Raw genomic sequence first — 24,339 nt, 5'->3', positions numbered from 1 at the left:
TTAGAGTATAATGACTAGGAGATGCACATTTGGGCAAGTGACACTTGGGAATTGTCAGGTGGTACATTCTTATCTAAAAAAAACAGTAATGACTGCATCATGCAGACTACAAGAGTGATGGATGCATAGGAGTTGAATGATTTGAGTGGAACATTGGATTGACCCTTGAAGGAAATTTTGCAATGTCATGGAAATAGGAAAAAAGGAGCAGGGCTGATTGGTTTAGTCTATAGAGAAATGGCAGAGACCTGAGTTTGTTGTGCCATTACGATTGTTTCTTTCAGCAATATTTCAGAAGGAAATTTGCTATCCTGCAGGCCCTCCTACAATTAAATAAGTTGTTAATTCATTCATTACTAATTTTGGGTATGGAATACTTTTTAAGCTACAGAAAGACATTTATCCTATAGTAACATATTGGTTTCTGCCCTCAAAATAATGTGTTCCCTGAGACTTCACTGGTCAGAAGCTCACCACCATGAATACTGTAATTAACTTAAACCTGGAGACTGCAGAACATATTAGACAGATGAAAATCATAACCAGTCAATAAATTTCATCCATATTGTCCTTTTATTTTGGAAAAGGTCTCAAAGAAACTTTCAGAGGCATAAGGAAATATAAATGCAGAGCCTGTAAGGAAATCAAGTGGAGGTGTGCAATAAGTTTTAGTCGAGGTGGAGTTTTAAGAAGATTCTCGAAAGAATCTTCTTAGAACTCCACCTCGACTAAAACTTATTGCACACCTCCACTTGATTTCCTTACAGGCTCTGCATTTATATTTCCTTATGCCTCTGAAAGTTTCTTTGAGACCTTTTCCAAAATAAAAGGACAATATGGATGAAATTTATTGACTGGTTATGATTTTCATCTGTCTAATATGTTCTGCAGTCTCCAGGTTTAAGTTAATTACAGTATTCATGGTGGTGAGCTTCTGACCAGTGAAGTCTCAGGGAACACATTATTTTGAGGGCAGAAACCAATATGTTACTATAGGATAAATGTCTTTCTGTAGCTTAAAAAGTATTCCATACCCAAAATTAGTAATGAATGAATTAACAACTTATTTAATTGTAGGTGGGCCTGCAGGATAGCAAATTTCCTTCTGAAATATTGCTGAAAGAAACTGCATAAATAAAGGAGGCATTGTTTAGCTCAAAGCAGTCTAGGACTCCAATGACAATAACTCAGAAGCAGTAGCCACAATGACCATGGCAATGGCGGCAATTATGACCAATCTTTTCATGACACTTAGTGCCAGAAAAGATTTTAAAGACTTTACCAGCATAGTGAGATCAGAAGTCTCTAGATTGGAGAGGGGTGTTTCTTCCAGCCTCCACATAAATTAGGCTGGATTGTAGGCAGGTGTTTTATGGAGTGACACTGAACTCATTGGTATCTGCAGGTAGGCCTGACCACAGAACATTTATCAAGTTGAGACAGTGCCCACACTTGATCTGTTGAGAATGGCTGGACGTAAGTGGGTATCCTCCTAGCTAGTTTAGTTGCTTGAATATTTGACTGAAAGGGGTCAGGGTCATTCTGCCCACGTAACATTTGCCTCCAGCAATTTCATTTCAAAATACTGCTTTAGGAATGTAGCAGTACTTTTTCCATTCAGGTAATATTGCCTACCGAGGTTAGAAGAAAGAACAAGCTGTGCAGAAAACGTGGATGTTAACAGAATTGTGAAAATGTGTAGATGGGGGTATACAGCTGGCAATCAAGTAAATTAGCATGAGTTTTAAGATAAATATTGTTGTCAGAAGAAGATTTTAGTATAGATCTGTAGATGGGAAGATTATTCAGGATAATAAAACAAAGCACTGCAAATGCTGGAGATCTGAAACAAAACAGAAATTGCTGGTGAAACTCAACAGGTCCGGCAGCATCTGTTGGAAGAAAGCAGAGATTGTATTTCAAGTTCAGTGACATCAAGACATCATCTAATCAAGACATCAATGACCGGCACAACCTTAATAATCCTGATGAAAATTGTTATCTTTTCTGAAAAGGCAGTATCTTCCAACATATGACAAGAGCCTTGAAACTTCTGTTGGACTAGACTGTAGGAAGCCCCTGTGGTGGTTCTCAACCTGTTTGGAGATGTTATCACACACCTGTGGAGCAAGTGGGACTTGAACCCAGGCCTCCTGGTCCACTGCACCACAATAGCTCTCCTATTTTGGTTCATATACAGGAAGGGTGCCTTCTGAATGATAACTCTCTTTGATGAATGAACCTCATTGTAGTGTTGCTCAGCTGCACAGAGGAAAGCACACAGTAACCAAGACTTTAAAGCATAGCTTTGATCTCAGGATTGATCTGAAAACTTGTTTTAACAAACTTGATGATGTGTGGATGGTTGCTATTGAACTACAACTTGACAGGGCAAAATATTTTCCTGATGTACATGAATAAATTCAGTGTTTAAAGGCACAGAGATGCAACTTATGGATCCTTGGTTTTCAGTGAATTCTTCAACATTGTCCATTTTCAGTCATGCTGCTGTTTCATGTCAACAGACAGACTTATAAAATTGCTAGCTCCAGAAATGAGAACATCTTTGACTTACTTAGTGTTTCCAAGCATAGTCATTCACCTTATGCCACAGATATCCAAAGTGGGTGTCTGTGACATAGAATTTGAAGATGGTAATACAGTTAACAGCAATGGGAAGAGGAGGTGGATTCCAGGTCAGTTTATTCTCATACAGTCATTGAGATGTACAGCATGGAAACAGACCCTTCGGTCCAACTCATACATGCCGACCAGATATCCCAACCCAATCTAGTCCCACCTGCCATCACCTGGCCCATATCCTTCCAATCCAGATGCCTTTTAAATGTTGCAACTGTACTAGCCGCCACCACTTCCTCTGGCAGCTCATTCCATACACGTACCACCCTCTGCGTCAAAATTGGCCTTTCTCCACTTTAGAACTTCAACTTTTAGATATGCTCTAGCCTTTTCCAAAGTGCCACCCCACTTTGGGGCCAGCGACCATAATTCTCTTAGATTTAAAATAGTCACCAGCCCTGCCTTATTTCCCAAGAGTAGGTCAAGTTTTGCACCTTCTCTAATAAGTACATCCACATACTGAGTCAGAAAATTTTCTTGTACGCATTTAACAAATTCCTCTCCATCTAAACCCTTAACACTATGGCAGTCCCAGTCTATATTTGGAAAGTTAAAATCCCCCACCATAACCACCCTATTATTTGTGCAGGTAACTGAGATCTTACAAATTTGTTTCTCAACTTCCCTCTGACTATTAAGGAGTCTATAATACAATTCCAATAAAGTGATTATCCCTTTCTTATTTCTCAATTCCAACCAAATAACTTCCCTGGATGTATTTCTGGGAATATTCTCCTCAGTAAAGCTGTAATGTTATCCCTTATCAAAAATACCTCTTCTCCTCCTCTCTTGCCTCCCTTTCTGTCCTTCCTGTAGCATTTGTATCCTGGAACATTAACATCCTGCCAGTTCTGTCCATCCCTGAGCCATGTTTTTGTAATTGCTATGAAATCTCAGACCCATGTTTCTAATCATGCCCTGAGTTATCTGCCTTCCCTCCCTGTTAGGCCTCTTGCATTGAAATAAATGCAATTCAATTTATCAGTCCTACCTTGTTCTCTGCTTTGTCCCTGCCTGCTCACTTCTGTTCTCAACTGTACCAGTCTCAGATTGATCTTTTCCCTCACTATTTCCCTGGGTCCCACTGACCTCCCCCCCCCACCCCACCTTACTAGTTTAAATCATCCTGAACAACTGCAGCAAATCTCCTTGCCAGTATATTCATCCCCTTCCAATTCAGGTGCAATCTGTCCTTCTTGTACAGATCACTTCTACCCCAAAAGAGCTTCCAACGATCCAAAAGTGTGAATCCTTCTCCCATACACCAGTTCCTCAGCTATGCATTTATCTGCTCTATCCTCCTATTCCTGCTCATAATCCAGACATTACTACTCTTGAGGACCTCTTTTTCAAATTCCTGCCTAACTCTCTAATCTCCCTTCAGAACCTCAACATTTTACCTTCCTATATCATTGGTTCCAATGTGTACAATGACCTCCTGCTGGCACCTTTCCCGCTTGAGAACATTCTGCACCCTCCCTCTCTGAGACATCCTTGATCCCGGCACCAGGGAAGCAACACACCATTCTGATTTTTCACTGCTGGCCACAGAAACATCTGACTGTACCTCGGACTAGAGAATCCCCTAACACAACTGATCTCTTGGAACCTGATGTACCCCTCATTGCATTCGAGCCAGTCTCAATACCAGAAACGTGGCTGCTTGTGCTACATTCCCCTGAGAATCTATCATCCCCTACATTTTCCAAAACAGCATACTTGTTTGAAATGAGGATAGCCACAGAAGACTCCTGCCTACCTCTCTTACCTTTCCTGGAGTTAACCCATCTATATGACTGTATCTGAGACTTTCCCCCTTCCTATAACTGCCATCCATCACATCCCCTTGCTCTTGTAAATTCCCCATTGCCTCTAACTGTCTCTCCAACTAATCCATTCAATCTGAGAGGATACAATCCTCAGTAACCTGTAAACTCTCCCTAAACTCCCATATCTGACAAGAAGAGCATATCACTCTACTAAAGACCATTTTTGCTTCTTTCAATCTACAGACCCAGAAAATAGCACTGTCTCATTCCTCTACAAAACACTGCTCCAGGTTAAATTACTACTTATGACTTATATTTTAAGCTTACTCAAGATACATATCACAATAAAACATATAATCAAGAAAGAACCCACTCTACTCACTGCTGCAGACGTATTGTGAGGCCACTGTTAAAATATCCACTTATCTGTTTCGTGCTGTGACCTCTCCCGAACAAGTTCCTCCAAGATTAGTTGTGAATTTCACTGTTTTTTTCATTTTCCCAGATGTACTGTGATGCCCAGCAATACATGAATTCAACAGCAAAGGCAGTAACTGCGCAGGTTCGCTGCTCGGTCAGTTAGCAATGTGGGTTTCTTTCTCTCTCTCCTGCACTGATCTCACTATGTGCTTCCTTTGTCTGTATCGCTCCCTTTTGAAAGTGCTGTTGCTTTGACTTTTTTTTCTCCAAAATTCCAAAACATTGCAACAGCCTATAAAACAGTAATTGCTGCTCCTGGAATTCAAGGAAATCACCTCCAACACCTAAAATACCTCAAAAACGGAGCAGCTGTTACAGCTAGAAATTTTTCCCGTCCTCCATCTTGGATTACCCAGAATATTTTAATGGTTCCCTTTGGAAAGCCTCTATAGTCATTTTTTTTGGTCAAAATAGAGATAAAATTGCCACTGTCTAGTTGCCTATGTGACAGTACTCTGTGCCCGTGATGTAGGCCTGATCAGGTTGATATTTTTGCTTTGCTGCTCTTCCTCCAAGAAACAGAACGAAAGGGAGTTTCCAATGAACATGCCTTGTTTTATTTTAGTTTTGAGAGGAGGAGGGCATGTAGGTGATAGTAGCTCAGCTAATGATGCACAGACAGACAAGTAAAGTGCATATCAATTTTTTTTCCATAGTAACAAGCATGTAAATTTCACCCATCTGCTTGTACCTCCCTTCCAATTATTATAAAGAGAACCACTCCTGCCTCTGTTTTACTGAAAGGTTAGGTAGTTTAAATCAGTTCCACTTTTAAAATAGTATCTAGGAAACCTGGATGCCATTTTATATTGGCTTGTTCTTGACAGTGGAAAAGCAAAACTGATGGAAAATTAGACGCATGATACAGCCAAATCAATACTACTGCATTTGAATACAGCTGCCAAGATATGGGTGAATATTTCCATGAGCTGCCAGGAGTGACAGTGGAAAATAGAGAAACAAGAGTCGGCAGGGATCCAGCAAAACTAATCTTTGCTCCATTTCCTGCAGCTGCCTACTCGATTAACATCACAAAATCAGCAGTACACCAGTGAACATTGCAACTCTTCCATTTCTAATTCCCATGAGAATGCCTTAGCTTACCTTAGTACATGTTGTAAAGGCTTTTAACAGCAATGTTTATGTGCAACATATTTTAGAAAAATTGACATTGTAAGACTGTTTCCTTTTCTTATTCGTTCATGGGAACAGTGTGTCACTAACTAGGCCAACATTTATTCCCCAACCAATTGCCCGTTATGGTGATAGCTAGCCTCCTTCTTGAACCACTGCGGTCATTTTGTGTAAATTCACTTAGAGTACTGTGGAAGCGGGTTCCTGGATTTTAACCTGTCACCAGTAAAGTGACAGCAATATCGTTCCAAATCAGGATGGTATGTGGCTTAGAGAGGAACTTCTCATGCAAGATCTCATGGAATACAGGGAGAACTAGCCACTTGGATGCAGAACTGGCTCAAAGATAGAAGAGGGTGGTGGTGAAGGGTTGTTTTTCAGATTGGAAGGCTGTCACCAGTGGAGTGCCACAAGGATCGGTGCTGAGTCCACTACATTTCATCATTTATGTAAATGATTTGGATGTGTTAGTAAGTTAGTAAGTAAGTTAGTAGTTAGTAAGTTTGCAGATTACATCAAAATTGAACATGATTTGGTGATGCCGGTGTTGGACTGGGGTGTACAAAGTTAAAAATCACACAACACCAGGTTATAGTTCAACAGGTTTAAATGGAAGCACACTAGTTTTCGGAGCGACGCTCCTTCATCAGGTGATTGTGGAGTACACAATTGTAAAGCACAGAATTTATAGCAAAAATTTACAGTGTGATGTAACTGAAATTATACATTGAAAAATACCTTGATTGTCAAAGTGATCAGCGAAGAAGGTTATTTCTGATTACAGTGGGATCTTCATCGGATGAGCAAATGGGCTGAGGAATGGCAGATGGAGTTTAATTTAGATAAATACGAGGTGTTGCATTTTGGGAAAGCAAATCTTAGCAAGACTTATACAATTAATGGTAAGGTCCTAGGGAGAGTTGCTGAACAAAGAGACCTTGAAGTGCAGGTTCATAGCTCCTTAAAAGTAGAGTCACAGGTACATAGGATAGTGAAGAAGGCTAGGAGAAAGTGAGGACTGCAATTGCCGGAGACCAGAGTTGAAAAATGTGGTGCTGGAAAAACACAGCAGGCCAGGCAGCATCTGAGGAGCAGGAGAATCAATGTTTCGGGCATGTCCTTCTTCAGGAATGAGGCTGGTGTGCCAAGCGGGCTATCAGGAGAATCGACATTTTGGGCATAAGCCCTTCTTCAGGAATGAGGCTGGTGTGCCAAGCGGGCTTATGCAAGCCCACTTGGCACACCAGCCTCATTCCTGAAGAAGGGCTTATGCCCGAAACGTCGATTCTCCTGCTCCTTGGATGCTGCCTGGCCTGCTGTGTTTTTCCAGCAACACATTTTTCAAATCACTAGTGAAGGCGACGTTTGGTATACTTTCCTTTATTGGTCAGAGCATTGAGTACAGGAGTTGGGAGGTCATGTTGCAGCTGTACAGGTCATTGGTTAGGCCACTGTTGGAGTATTGCATGCAGTTCTGGTCTCCTTCCTATTGGAAAGATGTTGTGAAACTTGAAAGGGTTCAGAAAAGATTTACAAAGATGTTGCCAGGATTGGAGGATTTGAGTTATAGGGAGAGGTTGAATAGGCTAGGGATGTTTTCCCTGGAGCATCGGAGGCTGAGGGGTGACCTTACAGAGGTTTATAAAATTATGAAGGGCATGGATAGGGTAAATAGACAAGTCCTTTTCCTGGGCTGGGGGAGTCCAGAACTAGAGAGCATAGGTTTAGGGTGAGAGGGGAAAGATATAAAAGAGACCAAAGGGGCAACGTTTTCATGCAGAGGATGGTATGTGTATGGAATGAGCTGCCAGAGGAAGTGGTGGTGGCTAGTACAATTGCAACATTTAAAAGGCATCTGGATGGGTATATGAATAGGAAGGGTTTGGAGGGATACAGGCTGGGTGCTAGCAGATGGGACTAGATTGAGTTGGGATATCTGGTCATGGTGGACAAGTTGGACCAAACGGTCTGTTTCCGTGCTGTACATCTCTATGACCTTATCTGCTGCCCTTGTCCTTCTAGATGGTAGAGGTCACAGGTTTGGAAGATGCTGTTGAGCTTTGATGAGTTGCAGCAAATCATCTTCTGGATGATACATATTGCTGCCATTGTGCTTCCGTGGAGGGTTTGAATGTTCAGAGTGGTAAATGGGTTGACAACGGAGCATGCTATTTTGTCCTGAATGGTGTTGAGCATCTTAAGTGTCTTTGGAACTGCACTCATGCATGAAAGTGGAGATTATTCCATCACAACTTTGACTTGTGCCTTTTACATGATGGACAAATCTCCAGCAGCCAGAAGGTGAGTAACTTGCCACAAAATTCCAGAGTTCTGGCCTGCTCTTCTGGCTAGAATGTTTATATGGCAGGTCCAGTTCAGTTTATGGTCAACGGTAGCTCCCCAGGATGTTGATCACTGGGTATTGAATGATGATAATGCTTCAGTATCTGAGGAGTCACTAATGGTGATGAAAATTCACATATCATCAGCAAACATCCCCACAGCTGACTTTATGATGGAGGAAAAGTCATTAACAACCTCTAACCACACCCCCTTCACCCCAACAAACAAGGATTTTAAACTAGTTAAAAGAAGGGAGACTCAGGTGGGGTTATTAAAGTTTCCAAAACAGGCAATAGGGCACAGAATGTGGAAAGGATTAGGAGTCTAACTTCAGGCATAGCATCTAAACGGATAATAATGAGAAGGGGAGCAGTTAACGCAGGAGGGTATTGTGCGAAAGTTGCACAAACTAAATGAGCTTGTGGCATAGATTGAAATTGACAGGTATGATGTTAGGCTTCACAGAGATGCAGGTGCAAGGGAATCCAGGTTGGGAACTAAATATCCAAGGATACATGTGCTAGCAAAAGGACAGGCAAAGGGGGTGGGGTTGCCTTGTTCATCAGAAGTGAAACTAGATTGATAGCAAGAAGTATTGTATGTTTAGAAGGTGTGGAATCTGCCTGGGTAGAGTTGAGGAGCCACAAAAGGAAAAAGACCCTGATGAGAGTTAGGTACAGGCCTCCTAGCAGTAGCCAGGACGTGGGTCAGAAAATAAATCAGGAAATAGAAAAGACATATAAAAAAAGCATTATTGCAATAGTCATAAAAGAACTTCAATATATAGGGGAACTGGGAAAATCAGGTGCATAACAGATCTCAAGAAAAGAAATTTGTGGAATGTCTATGAGATGGATTTTTCAAGCATCTTGTGATAGACCTCACTTGGGAACAGGCAATTTTGGCTTTGGTAATGTATAATGAGTAGACCTGATTAGGGAACTGAAGGTGAACGAACCCGTCAGGGTCAATGATCATTATATGATAGAATTCAGCCTGCAGTTTGAGAGTGAGATGCTGGAATCAGATGTTATAGTATTATTATTGAGTAAAAGTAGCTACAGGGATATAAGGGAAGCTCTGGTCAGAGCTGATTAGAAGGGGAGCATAGCAGGCAGATGATGAGCAACGATGGTTGGATTTCTGTGGGTAATTCGGGAGGCACAGCATCCCAAGGAACTAGAAACATTCTGAGGGGCAGATGAGGCAACCGTGGCTGACAAAAGAAGACAGGGACAGCTTAAAAGCAAAGGAAAAAGCATACAATGTGGTGAAGATTAGTAGGAAACCAGAGGATTGGGAAGTCTTTAAAAACCTGCAGAGAACAACGAAGAGAGCAACAAGGGGAGAGAAGATTATGTATGAGAACAAGCTCGCTAGTAACATTAAAAATTTGCAAGTTTATTTTAGATAACTAAAAGCTAAGAGAGGCAAGAGCAGATATTGAACTGCTGGCAAATGAGGCTGGCGAGGTAGCAATAAGGAACAAAGAAATGATGGAGGAGCTGCATAGGTACTATTCACCAGTCTTCATGATGGAAGGCACCAGCAGCATACGAGAACGTCAAGACAGTCAGGGACAGAGTTGAGTGTAGTGGCCATCACTAAGGAGAAGGTGCTGGGATGTTGAATGGTCTAAAGATGGATAAATCACCAGAGCAGGTGGACCGAAAGAGTTAGCTGATGAGATTGTGGAGGTGTTGGTGGTGATCTTTCTGGAATCACTGGAACAGGGAGAGTCCCAGAGGATGGGAAAATGGTTAATGCAACAACACTGTTTAAGAAGAGAGGAAAGTAGAAGATGGGAAATTATAGACTGGTTAACCTGACCTTGGTTGTTGGTAGAATCCATTATTCAGGATGAGGTTGCAGAGTACTTGGAAGCACATGGTGAAATAGAGCACGACTTTGTCAAGGGGAGGTCATCCCTGACAAATCTGTTAGAATTCTTCGAGGAGGTAATAAGCAAGTTAGACAAACTATTTAGTTTTCCAGAAAGACTTTGACAAGGTATCCTTCAGGAGACTGCTAATTTAGAGCCCCTGGTGTTAGGGTCAAGATACTGGCATGGATAAAGGATAGTCTGACTTTCAGAAGGCCTGAAGATGGGGATAAAGGCATCGTTTCAGGATGGCAGCTGATAATTAGTAGAGTTTCACAGGCGTCAGTACTAGAGTGGCAACTATTCATGTTATATGTCAGTGCCCCAGATAAAGGAACTGGAGGCTTTGCGGCTAAGTTTGCAGGTCACACAAAGATGAGAGGAGGGACAGGCAGTGTTGAGGAAGTGGAGAGGCTTTAGAAGGACTTGGACAAGGAGAGTGGGCAGAGAAGTGGCAGATTGAATACAAAAATATGGACAAGTGTGGGATTATGCACTTTGGTAGGTAGACTATTGTTTAAATGGGCAAAAGTGAGGACTGCAGATGCTGGAAATCAAAGTCTAGATTAGAGTGGTGCTGGAAAAGCACTGCAGGTCAGGCAGCATCCGAGGAGCAGGAAAATTGACGTTTCGAGCAAAAGCCTTTGTAATCTGAAGTACGAAGGGACAGGGGAGTCCTATTTCAGGATTCTCTTAAGGTTAACATGCAGGTTCAGTTGACAGTTGGGAAGGCAACTGCAGTGTTTGCATTAATTTTCAGGGGCCTAGAATACTAGAGTAGGGATGTACTGCTCAGACTTCATTTGGAATATTGTGAGCAGTGTTAGGCCCCATATCTTAGAGAGAATGTGCTGGCCTTGGAGGATGTCTATAGGAGGTTCATAAGAATTATCCCAGGAATGAATGGTTTGTCATTCGAGGAGTGTTTTCAATGGAATTTGAAGGAAGAAGGATGAAACTTCCAGAATATTGAAAGGACTGGGTAGAATGGATATGGAGAAGACCAGAGAGCATCGCCTCACAGTGAAGTGATGACTCTTTAGAACTGAAATGAGGAGGAATGTCTTTAAACAGAGGGTGGTAACTCTATGGAATTTCTGCAGAAGGCTGTGGATGCCAAGTCATTGACTGTCTTTAAGACAGCAATATGTTTTTGATTAATAAGAGGATCAAGGATTACAGGAGAACTTAGGAGAAAGATTTCTCAACCCCAATCAGCCATGATCAAATGGCAGAGCAGACTCGATGAGCCGGATAGCCTACTTCTGCTCCTATATCTTGTGGTCTTATGATGAAGCAGCTGACTATAGTTGAGCCAATGACATTACTCTGAAGAGCTCCTTCAGTAAAGTCCTGGAGCTGAGATGGCCAACCTCCAACAACTGCAACCATTTTCTTTTGTGCTGGATATGACTGAAAGCAGCAGTGAATTTCACCCCAATGTGCATTGACTCCAGGTTTGCGCAGGCTCTTAGATACTACAGTCACTCAGATGCAGCAATGATGTCGAGAGCACTCATTCACATCTGAAATCTGGACTTTAGCTGTTTTGTCCATATTAGCACTAAGGCTGTATAATGATAGCAGGAGTTGAGTGACCTTGGTGGAGCCCAAACTGAGTGTCTTTGAACTGCCTATCACTTTGCAGATGATCATGAGTAGGTTGATGGGTTGGTATTGTTGGAATTAGATTTGTCTTGCATCTTATGTACAAGACATACCTGGGCAATTTTCTACAATGCTGGATAAGTGCCAGCATTGTATCTGTACTGCAACAGCTTGGGCATGGCAGATACTGGAGTACACGTCTTCAATACTATTGCTGAAATATTATCAGGGCCCATAACCTTAACAGTTCCTGTACTTTCAGCCATGTCTTGACTTCCTATGGGTGAACCCATTTGGCTGTGTACTGTCTTCATTGATGTTCCTCCCTGGGGTGTCTTACAGGTGATTCTTCTTTCATGAGATCTGAGTGGGTGACACACCTCTGCCTCTTCCTTCTGATCCTAATCATGGTAGACGCTTGAATTCAGCAAATTCTGTTTACTGTACACTTACTAAGAAATGGCTGAAGGCATTGACTACAACAAAGACAATGGACTTTTTCAAGATCCTAGATAGTGGTGATGAGTTGCGCTGTAATAATAGCTAAACTGCTCCAGTCATGCTACTTTGGCACCTGTGCAACAATGTGGAAAATTGCCCAAGTGTGTCCTGTCCATGAAATAAACGGAATGAGTCTAATCTGACAAATTACTGCTCTGTGAGTCTGCTGTCAGTCATCAACAAAATGATAGATGGTGACATCGACAGTTCTGTCAAGCTGAACTTTTCCAGTAGCAACCTGCTCACCAACACTCAGTTTGGATTCCATTATGATACTCAGCTGCAGACCTCATTTATAGACTTGATCTAAACATGGATAAGGGAACCTAATTCTGGAGCTGAAGTGCATGTGATGGCACCTGACATCAAGGCAGCATTTAACCAAGTACAGCATCAAGGAACCTTTATATCAATGGGAATCAGGCCGCTCATCTCAACCTCAGGACATTACTGTAGGAATTCCTAAGAACAGTGTTCTCTCAACGAACATAGCTGCTTCATCAATAACAATCTTCCATCATAATGTCAGAAGTAGGTTTGTTAACTAATAATTGCTTGGAATTCAATTTCATTTATAGCTCTTCAGATAATGAAATTGTCCATGGCTGTGGTACAGTAAGTCTTCAGGCTTGGGATCATAAGCGACTGTGCTCCAAAAGTTCCAGTGAATGGCTATCTCCAACAAGACAGCGTTTAACTTTGCACACCTGACCATTGCCAAATCCAACATCAATCTACAACCTGGGGCCATGATTAATCTGAAACCTAACAACAGCCACATTAATGCTGCGGCTACAGAGCATGTCAGAAGCCACGTATTCTGTTGTGAGTGTCTCCCGTGTTGACTTGCAGAAAGTCTATCAAGTCTGAAATGTGATGAAGTAGTAACTGTTGAACGAGAAGAATGTAAATCTCCAACTCTTAAACAGGATCAGTGCCATCTCAGAAAGAGCAGTCCCATGACAGGCATGCAAAGCAGCACTTTAAACAGTTCCTCATTCTACCATAGCAGTAGCAGTGTACCATCTACACGATGCACTGTAGCAACCCACCAAGGCTTCGACAACTAGAAATAACAAAGGTGATGGACAGTGACCAAGGGTTCTGGATCAGTGGTGCTGGAAGAGCACAGCAGTTCAGACAGCATCCAACGAGCAGCGAAATCGACGTTTCCGCTGAACCCAAAGGACTGTCCACTGGCCGACTGGCGCCCGGGCCTCCACCCCGGAGGTCAACCTGGCGCCGGGTGACTGTCCACCGGCCGACTGGCACCCGTGCCTCACCCCCCCGGAGGTCAACCTGACACCCCCCTCAACCACAAGTGACCAAGGGTTACCAGCCACATAAGAAAACAACATTCACATATTACAGATGTGCGTAAGTTAAAAACAATACTGAGAACTCTTATTTTTTTCAGAAGTCTTAGTATAAAAAATTGGAAATGTAGGGCCATTAAGCTGACTCATTTGGGTGACTGTACATTCTTCCATTAAAACTCAGGTTATTTCAAGTACATAAATTCCTCAGAGCCTATCTGAGTTGAAAATTTAAAGCACAAAAGGATGAATTTGCCAAATGGTGTGACCTCAATCTTGTTAAAATTATTTTCTAATTAGAATGGCATTTCTGTGTTATTCAAAAAATCAGAGTCACTAAAATTTATATTACATTTTTAAAGGAATGTTTCACATTTCATAATAGTGCAATATAAAGTGGTGTTTTTTCAGCTTTAAATTAATCCCAGCCATTCAAGAGTTCAATCACATGACAACCAAACGTTCCTCAAGGTACTATTGCTTTTGTTTATCTTTCAAAACTGAAGGCTGAAATGTTTGTAACCTCCTTCAGCAAGAAGTGTCAAATGGATGATCCATGTCTGCCATCTCCTGAGGAGCCCAGCATCACGGATGCATGTTTTTGAATAAATGAATCACTTCATATGATTTCAAAAAATGGCTGAACACACTGGAAACTGCAAAGGCTGTGGGCCCTGGTAGTTATACTACAGGTTTCTGCACCAGAACTAGCTGAGCCCCTCGACAGTTCCAGTGCAGTTATAGGACTGGTTTTAACTGATAATGTCACAAACTGTCCAAATATGTCTTAGCAGGACTTATACACTTAATGGTAAGGTCCTAGGGAGTGTAGCTGAACAAAGAGACCTTGAAGTGCAGATTCATAGCTCCTTGAAAGTGGAGTTGCAGGTCGGTACGACAGTGAAGAATGTATGATTTCCTTTATTGGTCAGAGTATTGAGTACAGGAGTTGGGAGGTCATGTTGCGGCTGTATAGGACATTGGTTAGGCCACTGTTGGAATATTGCATGCAATTCTGGTCTCCTTCCTATCGGAAAGATGTTGTGAAACTTGAAAGGGTTCAGAAAAGATTTACAAGGATGTTGCCAGGGTTGGAGGGTCTGAGCTACAGGGAGAGACTGAACAAGCTGGGGCTGTTTTCCCTGGAGCGACAGAGGCTGAGGAGTGACCTTATAGAGGTTTACAAAATTATGAGGAGCATGAATAGGATAAATAGACAAAGTCTTTTCCCTGGGGTCGGGGAATCCAGAACTAGAGGGCATAGGTTTAGGATGAGAGGAGAAAGATATAAAAGAGACCTAAGGGGCAACTTTTTCACACAGAGAGTGGTACGTTTATGGAATGAACTGTCAGAGGAAGTGGTGGAGGCTGGTATAATTGCAACATTTAAGAGGCATTTGGATGGATATATGAATAGGAAGGGGTTGGAGGGATATGGGCCGGGTGCTGGCAGGTGGGACTAGATTGGGTTGGGATATCTGGTCGGCATGGACGGGTTGGACCGACTGGTCTGTTTCCATGCTGTACATCTCTATGACTCTATAAAAAAACGGACAAATCCAAACTGGACAGTTATCAGTTCATTAATTAATTGTCAATCATCAGCATTGTGCTGATTGACAGTACTATCAAGTGGCACTAACTCAGCAATACCTGGCTCACTGATGCTCAATTTGGGTACCACCAGAGTCACTTAACTCCTGACCTCATTACAGCCTTGGTACAAACAAGCCAAACTCAAGATGTGAAGTAAAAGTAACTGCCCTTGATATCAAATCAGCATTTGAGTACGTGGAATACCTGGGAGCCCAAGCAAAATGGGTGTCAATGAGAATTGTGGAAAACTCTTCACCAGTTGATCATACCTACCGTATGAAGGTGCTATGGCTGTTGGAGGCTTATCTTATCTTATTCCTAGTATATCACTGCAGGAGTTACTTGGTGTATTGTCCTCAGTCCAACCATTACCATTGCTGAATACCTCACTGTCATAATCCAGGCAGTACTGACCAGAAATCTGAGAATGCAACTAAACTCCATAGACAGCAGTGTTTTAAAAAATACAGCTCACCATTGCTTTCTCAAAAGCATTTGGGTTGGGCAACAGATGCTGGGCTAGCTAATGGTTACCCGCATCCCGTGAAAGAAAAAAAAGTGATTAATCATAATTATTTTATTGCTGAAGTAGAATTGTTAACTTCAATGAAATAAAAGTAAAGCTTTTCATGAAATCTGTTGAATATTTCGCACTCTGCATGCTGCCATAAGCATGATTTTGCCCACATTACTATAAAGTGTCATCCAGTATCAGCTAGGAATGATCAATAACATTAATATTCTGGGTTACAGTTTACCAATTTATGTACTTTCTTGTAGATGTTCATAATAGTATTGGCAGAGGCCATTCTCTATAATACATTTTCTGGATCAAGTGAGAAACTTGATACTATTATCTTAATTGCAATATAGTTTATTATTGATGGAACACAAAATTAAGGATCATAATTGATTTAACAAAAATCCTCAATCAACAATTTTATACTGCAAGTTGTCAATTCATTACTTCACTTTCTTAAAAATTTTAATCTCTCTTAATTGCATGTGTACCATGTGGGACAGCATTAGATTTTGGGGTGAAATCTTTTTTTAAAATATAAATTACAATGTCTGACATGAAATGCTGATGTAATTTCCTGTGGTATTGCATTTTTATGGAGCAAGCCGTCCTCAGAGACTGCTTTTAGAACAGATGCACCACCAACTAGGTTGAGTAAGAAGACTAAGCCATCAAGCAATGCACACAATGAACAGGAAAACATCGAGTACAGTGCATAATATGACCTAAATTGGATCCAGTGCTTAGCATGAATAATAATGATAATTAGAGCATTAAGGCTGCATGCTTAGTTGAACAACCTACCTGGCAATTTTTCAGATCTGTCGAAGAAACCATTACTGCTTTTTGTCTGGTCTGATGCTGGAGTTCAAATACATTCCTGAGAAAACATGTATGACTTGAGGCTGCCAAAAATAGATCAAAGATTTATTGTACTGTACAAAGTACTGTAACCTTGATTTTTTTTTTACCCAAGCAGGGAAAATAAGATAATATATTTTTCTTTTGTTCAGGCTAGTTAATTAGCATGCTTATACAGTTTTTCAAATAGGTCACTTTGACTTGCAACAATATATTTATGTAAACTTTGTTATGAGTTTCATCTGAAAGTCTATCAGATTTTCCTTTGTATAGTAGTTGGGCTGATGCCAATATTCCTGGTAGTATACACATATATTCGTGCTGGCTTCCAGAAATCCTGAAGTCAATAATTGACGTGACAAGCTTACTTTTTAAAAATTAGCCTTACTAAGCTGTGCTACTTATTTCGGAGAGTATCAAGCCACATTTCTGCAATTTTAGTTAGTTCCATGAAGGATCACATTGGGGAAAAAATTATGATGTTATCAGAAATTCTATTTAAACTTCCTAACATGTGGTTTGTTCTGTGGACGGCTGATAACAGCTCCCTAGAGAAAAGAGTCTGTGGAATTGCACACATTTTGATCCACACTCAGTAGTCGGATTTCACTGCTTTAAATTATCAAGAAAATTCACTGATATTAACAAGTGAATGAGGTCAAATGCCAGATCAGAACTCTGATGCTAAAATAATATTTGGGAATGGTAAACCTGAGACAAATGACTTGTCTGGGTTTAGTGAGATGATGACTGGGTCAGAGGCACCACTATATTGTGAAACAAGAATCTACATCCGGAACAGATGCTTTGCCAAATATGCTTGCTGAGCCAGACAGGACCAGTATGCAGTCTTTCATCTGTTTATTACTATTTGACCAATCAGAATCCTGCAGCCCATTAAGTGGAGACTAGAAAAGATGACAGTGGAATTCAGTTCAACAGTTAAAAGTAAAACATAATTATGTGGGATAATGACCTGCTATCCTTTCAAATTTCTTTGGAATGACCTGTTTAGTCAGAAAATTCAAAAATGCATTTCGCTCATCTTTGTTGCTAGACATATCTGAATTCGCTCAGTTCCACTGTAATCTGGCAATTTACTGAGTACAGTAACATGTGGAAATAATTTAGCTTGATTCCGTTTTCTGAAATTTGAAAATCACAGTGGTTGAATAAATATATCCTCTGGTTTGTGCATTTAGACAAAAACACAACTGTCCATCATTTCTATTTTGAAATTGTCATTGATAATCTGCAGTTCTGTAAAACTCTATTGTAAATAGTAATTATTTTGCTGTATGTTGCTCTGTAACATTTTCATGAAATATGACTTGTGTGGAAGATGTATGCAATTAATAAAATGCAGTGCTGACTTGTGGATTGAGAAAAAAATGCAAGGAAAATGTAGGAAATATTATACAGCTACCAATTCAAAATAATTTGATTTTTCCAACTGCCAGTGTGAAAGGAAGAATGATATATCATCTTTTGTTTTCTTGAAGCTTTCCAAACATTTCATAGCCAATGAATTTCTGTAAGTTTTTAAAGGTAAGGACATGTGGCAGTCAGTTTGTGCATAGTAAGATTCTGTAAATGGCAATGAGATAAATTACTGAACAATCTGTTTTGGTTTCAGCATCAAAATTAATCAGGACAACAAAAGAAATTTGCCCACCCTTCTGCCTAATGCCCTCAAGAAATTTTTCATTCCTGAAGAAGTAGACAAGATTAGTCATCTGAAAAATAGCATTTTCTGACTGCACATGTTGCTAAATACTGCATTAGAATATTGGTTAAATTAGGCATCCAAGTCTGTGAAATGGAGCTTGAACCCTCAACCATCCACCTAGGAGTTGATGCAACTGGTGCACAAAGCTAATTTGGAACAATGTGCTACTCTCAATTCTGTTCTTGTACAGTTACATTCAGTGCAGAATTGCTATTTAATGTATCATGCTATCTACAAAGGGAGTTGTTCAAAACATCCTTTCTGCTTTGAAATTCTAAATGATTTTCAAAGGTTACAATTGCTTCAGTAGTAATTGTGCTCAGAATTGAAATTCTGAAATACTATTCAGTTTGTGGGAAGAAATCATTAAATGGCAATTTATAATATTGTGAGAAAATAATCACAATATTATCTTCATATATATTCAAATTATGATTTTCACTGACTGATACATTAAACAGAAATGATATAAAAGATTAGTAATTAAATGAATTATATTTCAGTGATGCAGCTGAGAAGATTCGAATTGGGAAGACTGTTGATGCCTGGATCACTATTATTAATCAGGACATACAGGTATGCCTAAAGAAATTGTTGTCAACCTTCTGTAATTAACATATTTTAATTCTCTGATAATTAAGTCTTTGTTTTGATGTAACATTTTAAAGTTAATTATTGTTGGTCTTCAAAGTATTTTTTCAAAAACATTTGGGGAGTCCATGTGAAAGAATTTTCAGCTTTATAATTAATTATTATGATGCTACATATATTCTCCTTTTACTTGGCATAGACATAACCCAGCAATGACATCTAAACAGTGGTGTTTCATAACTGGGTAATGTACAATAATAAATATTTATTGCAATGATTTTTAACCTAATCAAAATGAGTTTGGAATAGAGGATTATTAGGGGTCTAAGTTACATGTACTTTAGGCACTATTTGACAATTTTTGCACTGGTATTAAAGATCTAAACTGTGCTCGCCTTCTTCAAAAATGTGAATGCTCTCAGACCACGAAAAGATAGTTGTATTACTGCCAGAAGACTATAGAGCTGCGCTGGCATTAGAGAAAGATGACTGGTGGTGGTTTAACCTGAGGACCACCATGCCTCAGGTGAGGGGAGAGGTTGAGAAGGAGAGTCCTTCATGGTAACCTCAGCCAGTGCAGGAACTGAACCCACGCTGTTGGCATCCTAGATCACTATAAGAGTTGTCTGGAGAGAACATAGTACACCAGATACCACAAAATATTTTTGAATGCCTGTAAATAGAGAAATGGTAATGTTGAATGAGACCTGGGTGTCCTCATGCACCAGTCACTGAAAATAAGTGCAGGTACAGTCAGCAGTGAAAACGGTAAACTGCATGTTGAATTCAAGGATTTGAGTACAAGAACTAGGAAGTCTTGCTGCAATTATATAAGGCATTGTTGAGGCCACATGTGGAATATTGTGTGCAGTTTTGGCTTCCTTATCTGAGGAAGGAAGTTCTTCTTACAGAGGAAGTGCAGTGAAGGTTTGTCAAATTGATTCCTGGGATGACGGGACTGATATATGAGGGCAGATTGAATTGTTGAGGATTGAATTTGCTGGAGTTTAGAAGAATGAAAGAGGATCTTATAGAAGCTGATAAAATTCTAACAGGGCTTACATAGTTTAGACACAAGAAGGATGATCCTGACAGTGGTGGATCCAGAACCAGGGGTCATAAACCTTCTAGGACTGAGATGAAGAGCAATTTCTTCACCCAAGTGTATTGAACCTGTGGAATTCATTACCACAGAAACTGGTTGAGGCTAAAGCTGTGTTTTCAAGAAAAGAGGTTTAGCTAAAGGGACAAAGGGATATGCAGGGGTTATTAGGTATTGACCTCAATGATCAGCCAAGATCATATTGAATGGCAGAGCAAGCTTGAGGGGGTTGAATGACCTACTCCGACTCCTATCCTCTCTATTTCTATGTGTTATTGATAGTTAACTAAATCAGCAAGAAACTTTGTATGTCACACGCATTAACTATTATAGTTTTTGTGTGAACAGCATTGAAGCACACAGCAAAAGCAAAAGTAATTTTTCTACAACATCCCCATGAAACTATCCTCACTATAATGTTAGCATGACCTTTATTGTTTCAGCTGCTGATGAAATTGGTTTCATTTTGAAATTCCTGCATATTAAGCTTTTGTTGTGATGGATAGTAATCAAAGTTACTAACAGTAGTAAATTTGTAGGAATTATTATCTCGCCTGTATTTCTAATGTACGAAAATAACTGACCAACATAGATCCTCAGTATCTCTAACATCCCTATTTTATTGATCTGTTTTGCATTTTGTGGAGTAATACCATGGTTTCCATGGTAATGGATGTTGAACAATCTAGCTGCCTATCGATATCCTTTTTGAGTGTACACTATGCAAGCATCTTTGATATTTTCAGCAATTTCATTAGCATTTATTTGAAACATTTCCTAGCAATGAAAGTGAAATTAACTGTACAGAATGTTTGCTAAATGCGATAATTCATGTATGTGAAATAATATGTAGCAGTCAATAGCACTAGTATTTCAGAACTCATTTGAAGATGAGTTGTCAGTATTACCATTTGGTGCAAAGTGACAAAGATAAGGTTAATGTTTAGAAATTTGATGGCACTGAATGGCTGCTTATTCAGCCAATCTGGCAAATTGGAAATGAGATACATGAATGAGTTTTCCATTCAGAACCTCATATTAGAACAGATTTCTTTGTAGACATCCAGATAGCAAAACATTGGGTAACACTGTCTGATGTTTTCAAATGAGGATTCTCCATTTGCTGAAGGATGCTATTGTCAGATTGATTTCCTCCAGTGGCCAACTTGCCAAAAACTAGAATTAGTGGCATTATCTGGCAGAATAGTTGCTAGTTTGACTTTTCAGGCTGATACTTAATGACTTGATGCTATTGGCTTCTTGTATTACTCTGAAAAGTTAAGCTTAAAGAATTTTGCCTACAGTAAAATAAAAACAGGAAGTGCTGGAGAAACCCAGGTGTTGTTACTGGAGTTTGTGTTGAACTTCAAGATGGCGGTGGAATGTGATGCTTCAGCCAGAGCTCGTCTGGTCCATCCGTTTCTTTCTCTTTTTTCTTTTCCCACTTTGTGTTTCTTTTCTTCTTTCTTCTCCCGGCCTCAACTCAGCGAGGCAACCTCCTGGCTCAGTGTGGGAGTCTTTTAGCAGTCACAGTATCCTGGTGGCCTGTGACGTTCTCTCGACCCAGTGTCTAAGGCAGCCAGCAGTGAGAGCAGGGCCCAGAACGTGTCCAGCAATTGGAGACTGCGAGTGAATTCTGCAATCGGAGACTGTGAGTGGATCCTGCCCAGGCATGATCCGGAGGCAGGAGGAGATTGGAGGCGGCAACTTCAGTGACAATGGCATCGAAGCCCAATCCAGAAAGAGTGAATAGTGAGAGACATCTCCTGGGTATCAGCCACAGCAACAGAAAGAGCAGCCAGCTGAGGTCTCCTGGAAAGCAAGCTAAGTGAAGGAGATTGAGGACCCAGCCGAGCAAGCACTCATCAAAGACTGTTGAACTTTTAACTTTACTCCTTTATTTTTCTAGTTTATATTAAGAAGGACTTTAATGTTAACTTATTCCTTTAGTTTTCTACTTATTCGATGAAGGTCGGTATTGCTTAATTTTTTAACTTTGTTTCTTTTATGATTTTATACCTGAGTTTTTTGTACCTAGGTACCTTTGTATTTAAGATGGTACCATATGTGACGAAATTAGACTATTTTCACAGCACCCCTGTCCTATAACTGAGTACACATGAAAATAAAATCTAAATCTAAATTGTTGGAACACTGTTGCAAACCAAGGGAGGCAGAGCCTAACAAAAAATGCAGAATTTTTCCAGTGTTGCATTGTTTCTTGCTGCATTCAAAACAATTTGACTGCAGTTATGGGTGATCTGTTAGGACTGCTGTTGGCCTGAAGGTGAAATGGAAGATCATCCACATCATTGCTACAATCAAGAAAACACACTTTCTCAGAAGGCTAAAAAAATTTGGCATGTCCACAATGATTCTTATCAATTTTTATTGATGAACCATAGAAAGCATCCTACCAGATGCATCACAGCCTGGTATGGCAACTGCTGTGCCTAAGACTGCAAGAAATTACAGAGAATTGTGAATGCAGCCCAGTCCATTACAAAAAATCAGCCTTTTTTCCATTGACTCTATCTCCCGTTACTTTGGGAAGACAGGAAAACATAATCAAAGACCCCTCCCACCCCAGTTATACTCTCTTCTACCCTCTTCCATTGGGCAGAAGATACAAAAGTTCGAAAAGACATACCGACAGATTTAAGAACTGCTAAAAATCTCTTATATTAGAGTTGATCTTTCTCTGCACCATCTCTGGGTGGGTTGCTCTTCGGAGGGTTGGTGTGGACTGGTTGGGCCGAAGGGCCTGTTTCCATACTGTAGGGAATCTAATCTAATCTCTTTAGCTGTAACATTATCTTCTGCATTCTCTTCTGTCACCATGATGTAATTATGTATAGTATGATTTGTCTGGTTGGCATGCTATACAATATTTTTCACTTTCTTGGTACATGTGGCAATAATAAATCAAATCAAATCATCGTCCAGCACATATGCCAATGCTTTCCTTGCTAAAATAATTTCTGAAAAAGGGTCACTGGATCTGAAATGTTAACTCTGTTTTCCCTTTACAGATGCTGCCTGACTGCTGAACTTTTCCAGTACTTTGTTTTGTTTATATATTTGTTTGGTCTGCCATCTCTTTGTACCCCATTATAACTTCCATCCTTTCTAATTGGAAAGGATCTACACTTGTCTTTACTAATCCTTTTCTCTTTACATAATTATAGAGGCTGTTACAATCAGTTTCTATGTTCCCTGAAAGCTTATTCTTCAATTCTTTCCCCCTCATGTTCAATTCCTTTGGCCTCCTATGCTAAATCTAAATTCTTCCCAATCCTCAGATCTGCTGCTTTTTTTTTTGGTCGATTTGTATTCTCTTCATTGGATCTTGTTAGTCATAGTTCGGTTTCCTTTCTTTCGTGCAAGAAGGAGTGGACAATCATTGCAGTTCCTCCATGTAGCTGCAAATGTGTTGCTGGTCAAAGCACAGCAGGTCAGGCAGCATCTCAGGAATAGACACATCATTGCCTATCATCTCTTGAAGTAATATCCCCCCAATTTATCATAGCCAACTCGCACCTTATCCATTGTAATTTCCTTTATTTAGATTCAGGACCCTTGTCTCAGAATCAGTTTAGCCACTCACCCACCTTAATGAACACTTTTATAATATTGTGGTCACTGTTCCCCAAGGAGCCTCTCACAGCTCCCTACCTACGAACAACATATCATCTTCCACTTTGGAACCTTGCAGCCCTAAGGGATCAATATTGAGTACCTTCTTCTTTTACCCAGGCCATGTTCCAGGCTTTGTCATAACATGGATTTCTTTCAGCGCATCCATCTCATTTTCACCCCTCATTGTCCCCATTATCACTGATCTAAGTTTACATTATCCATGGCTTGCTATCAACAATCCCTTCATTTAACTTTCTTTTTTTCTCTCTCCCTAGGCTCCACCTCCACCCGTCTTCCTTAATCTGCTCATATCAGTATGAATATCACTGTTCCTTATTGCTATTAATTCTGATCAAGGGTGACTGGACTTGTTTTCTCTCCAAAAATGCTGCCAGACCTGCTGAGTTTCTCCAGGAGTAGCTGTTTTTGTTTCAGTCTCCAGTATTCATAGCTTTTTTGTTGTAACGTTTTGGCTTCAATTGCTTTCTGTGTTAGTAAATTTCACAGACTCACCACTCTGTGGGTGAAGAAATTTCTCCTCATCTCAGTCTTAAATGCTTTACTACATATCCTTTAGCTATTGATCCCTCATTCTGGATTTCCCTGGTATCAGCAACATCTTTCATGT

The 24,339-nt window shown here is 40.3% G+C and overlaps 1 protein-coding gene across 3 annotated transcripts in view; it reads left to right on the top strand.

Moving 5' to 3' along the window:
• kiaa0586 (KIAA0586 ortholog) overlaps positions 1-24,339 on the top strand; it is a 533,649-nt gene that overhangs the window by 264,611 nt on the left and 244,699 nt on the right. For all 3 annotated transcript variants that reach the window (XM_060829108.1, XM_060829107.1, XM_060829109.1), the window contains exon 14: positions 18,883-18,955. In XM_060829108.1, coding sequence (XP_060685091.1) covers positions 18,883-18,955 — 73 coding nt within the window. The remainder of the gene's footprint in view (positions 1-18,882; positions 18,956-24,339) is intronic.

The sequence above is a fragment of the Hemiscyllium ocellatum genome, chromosome 8, assembly GCF_020745735.1.
Source record: "Hemiscyllium ocellatum isolate sHemOce1 chromosome 8, sHemOce1.pat.X.cur, whole genome shotgun sequence".
Classification (NCBI taxonomy): Eukaryota; Metazoa; Chordata; class Chondrichthyes; order Orectolobiformes; family Hemiscylliidae; genus Hemiscyllium; species Hemiscyllium ocellatum.
This window is presented reverse-complemented; position numbering and strand designations above follow the sequence as displayed.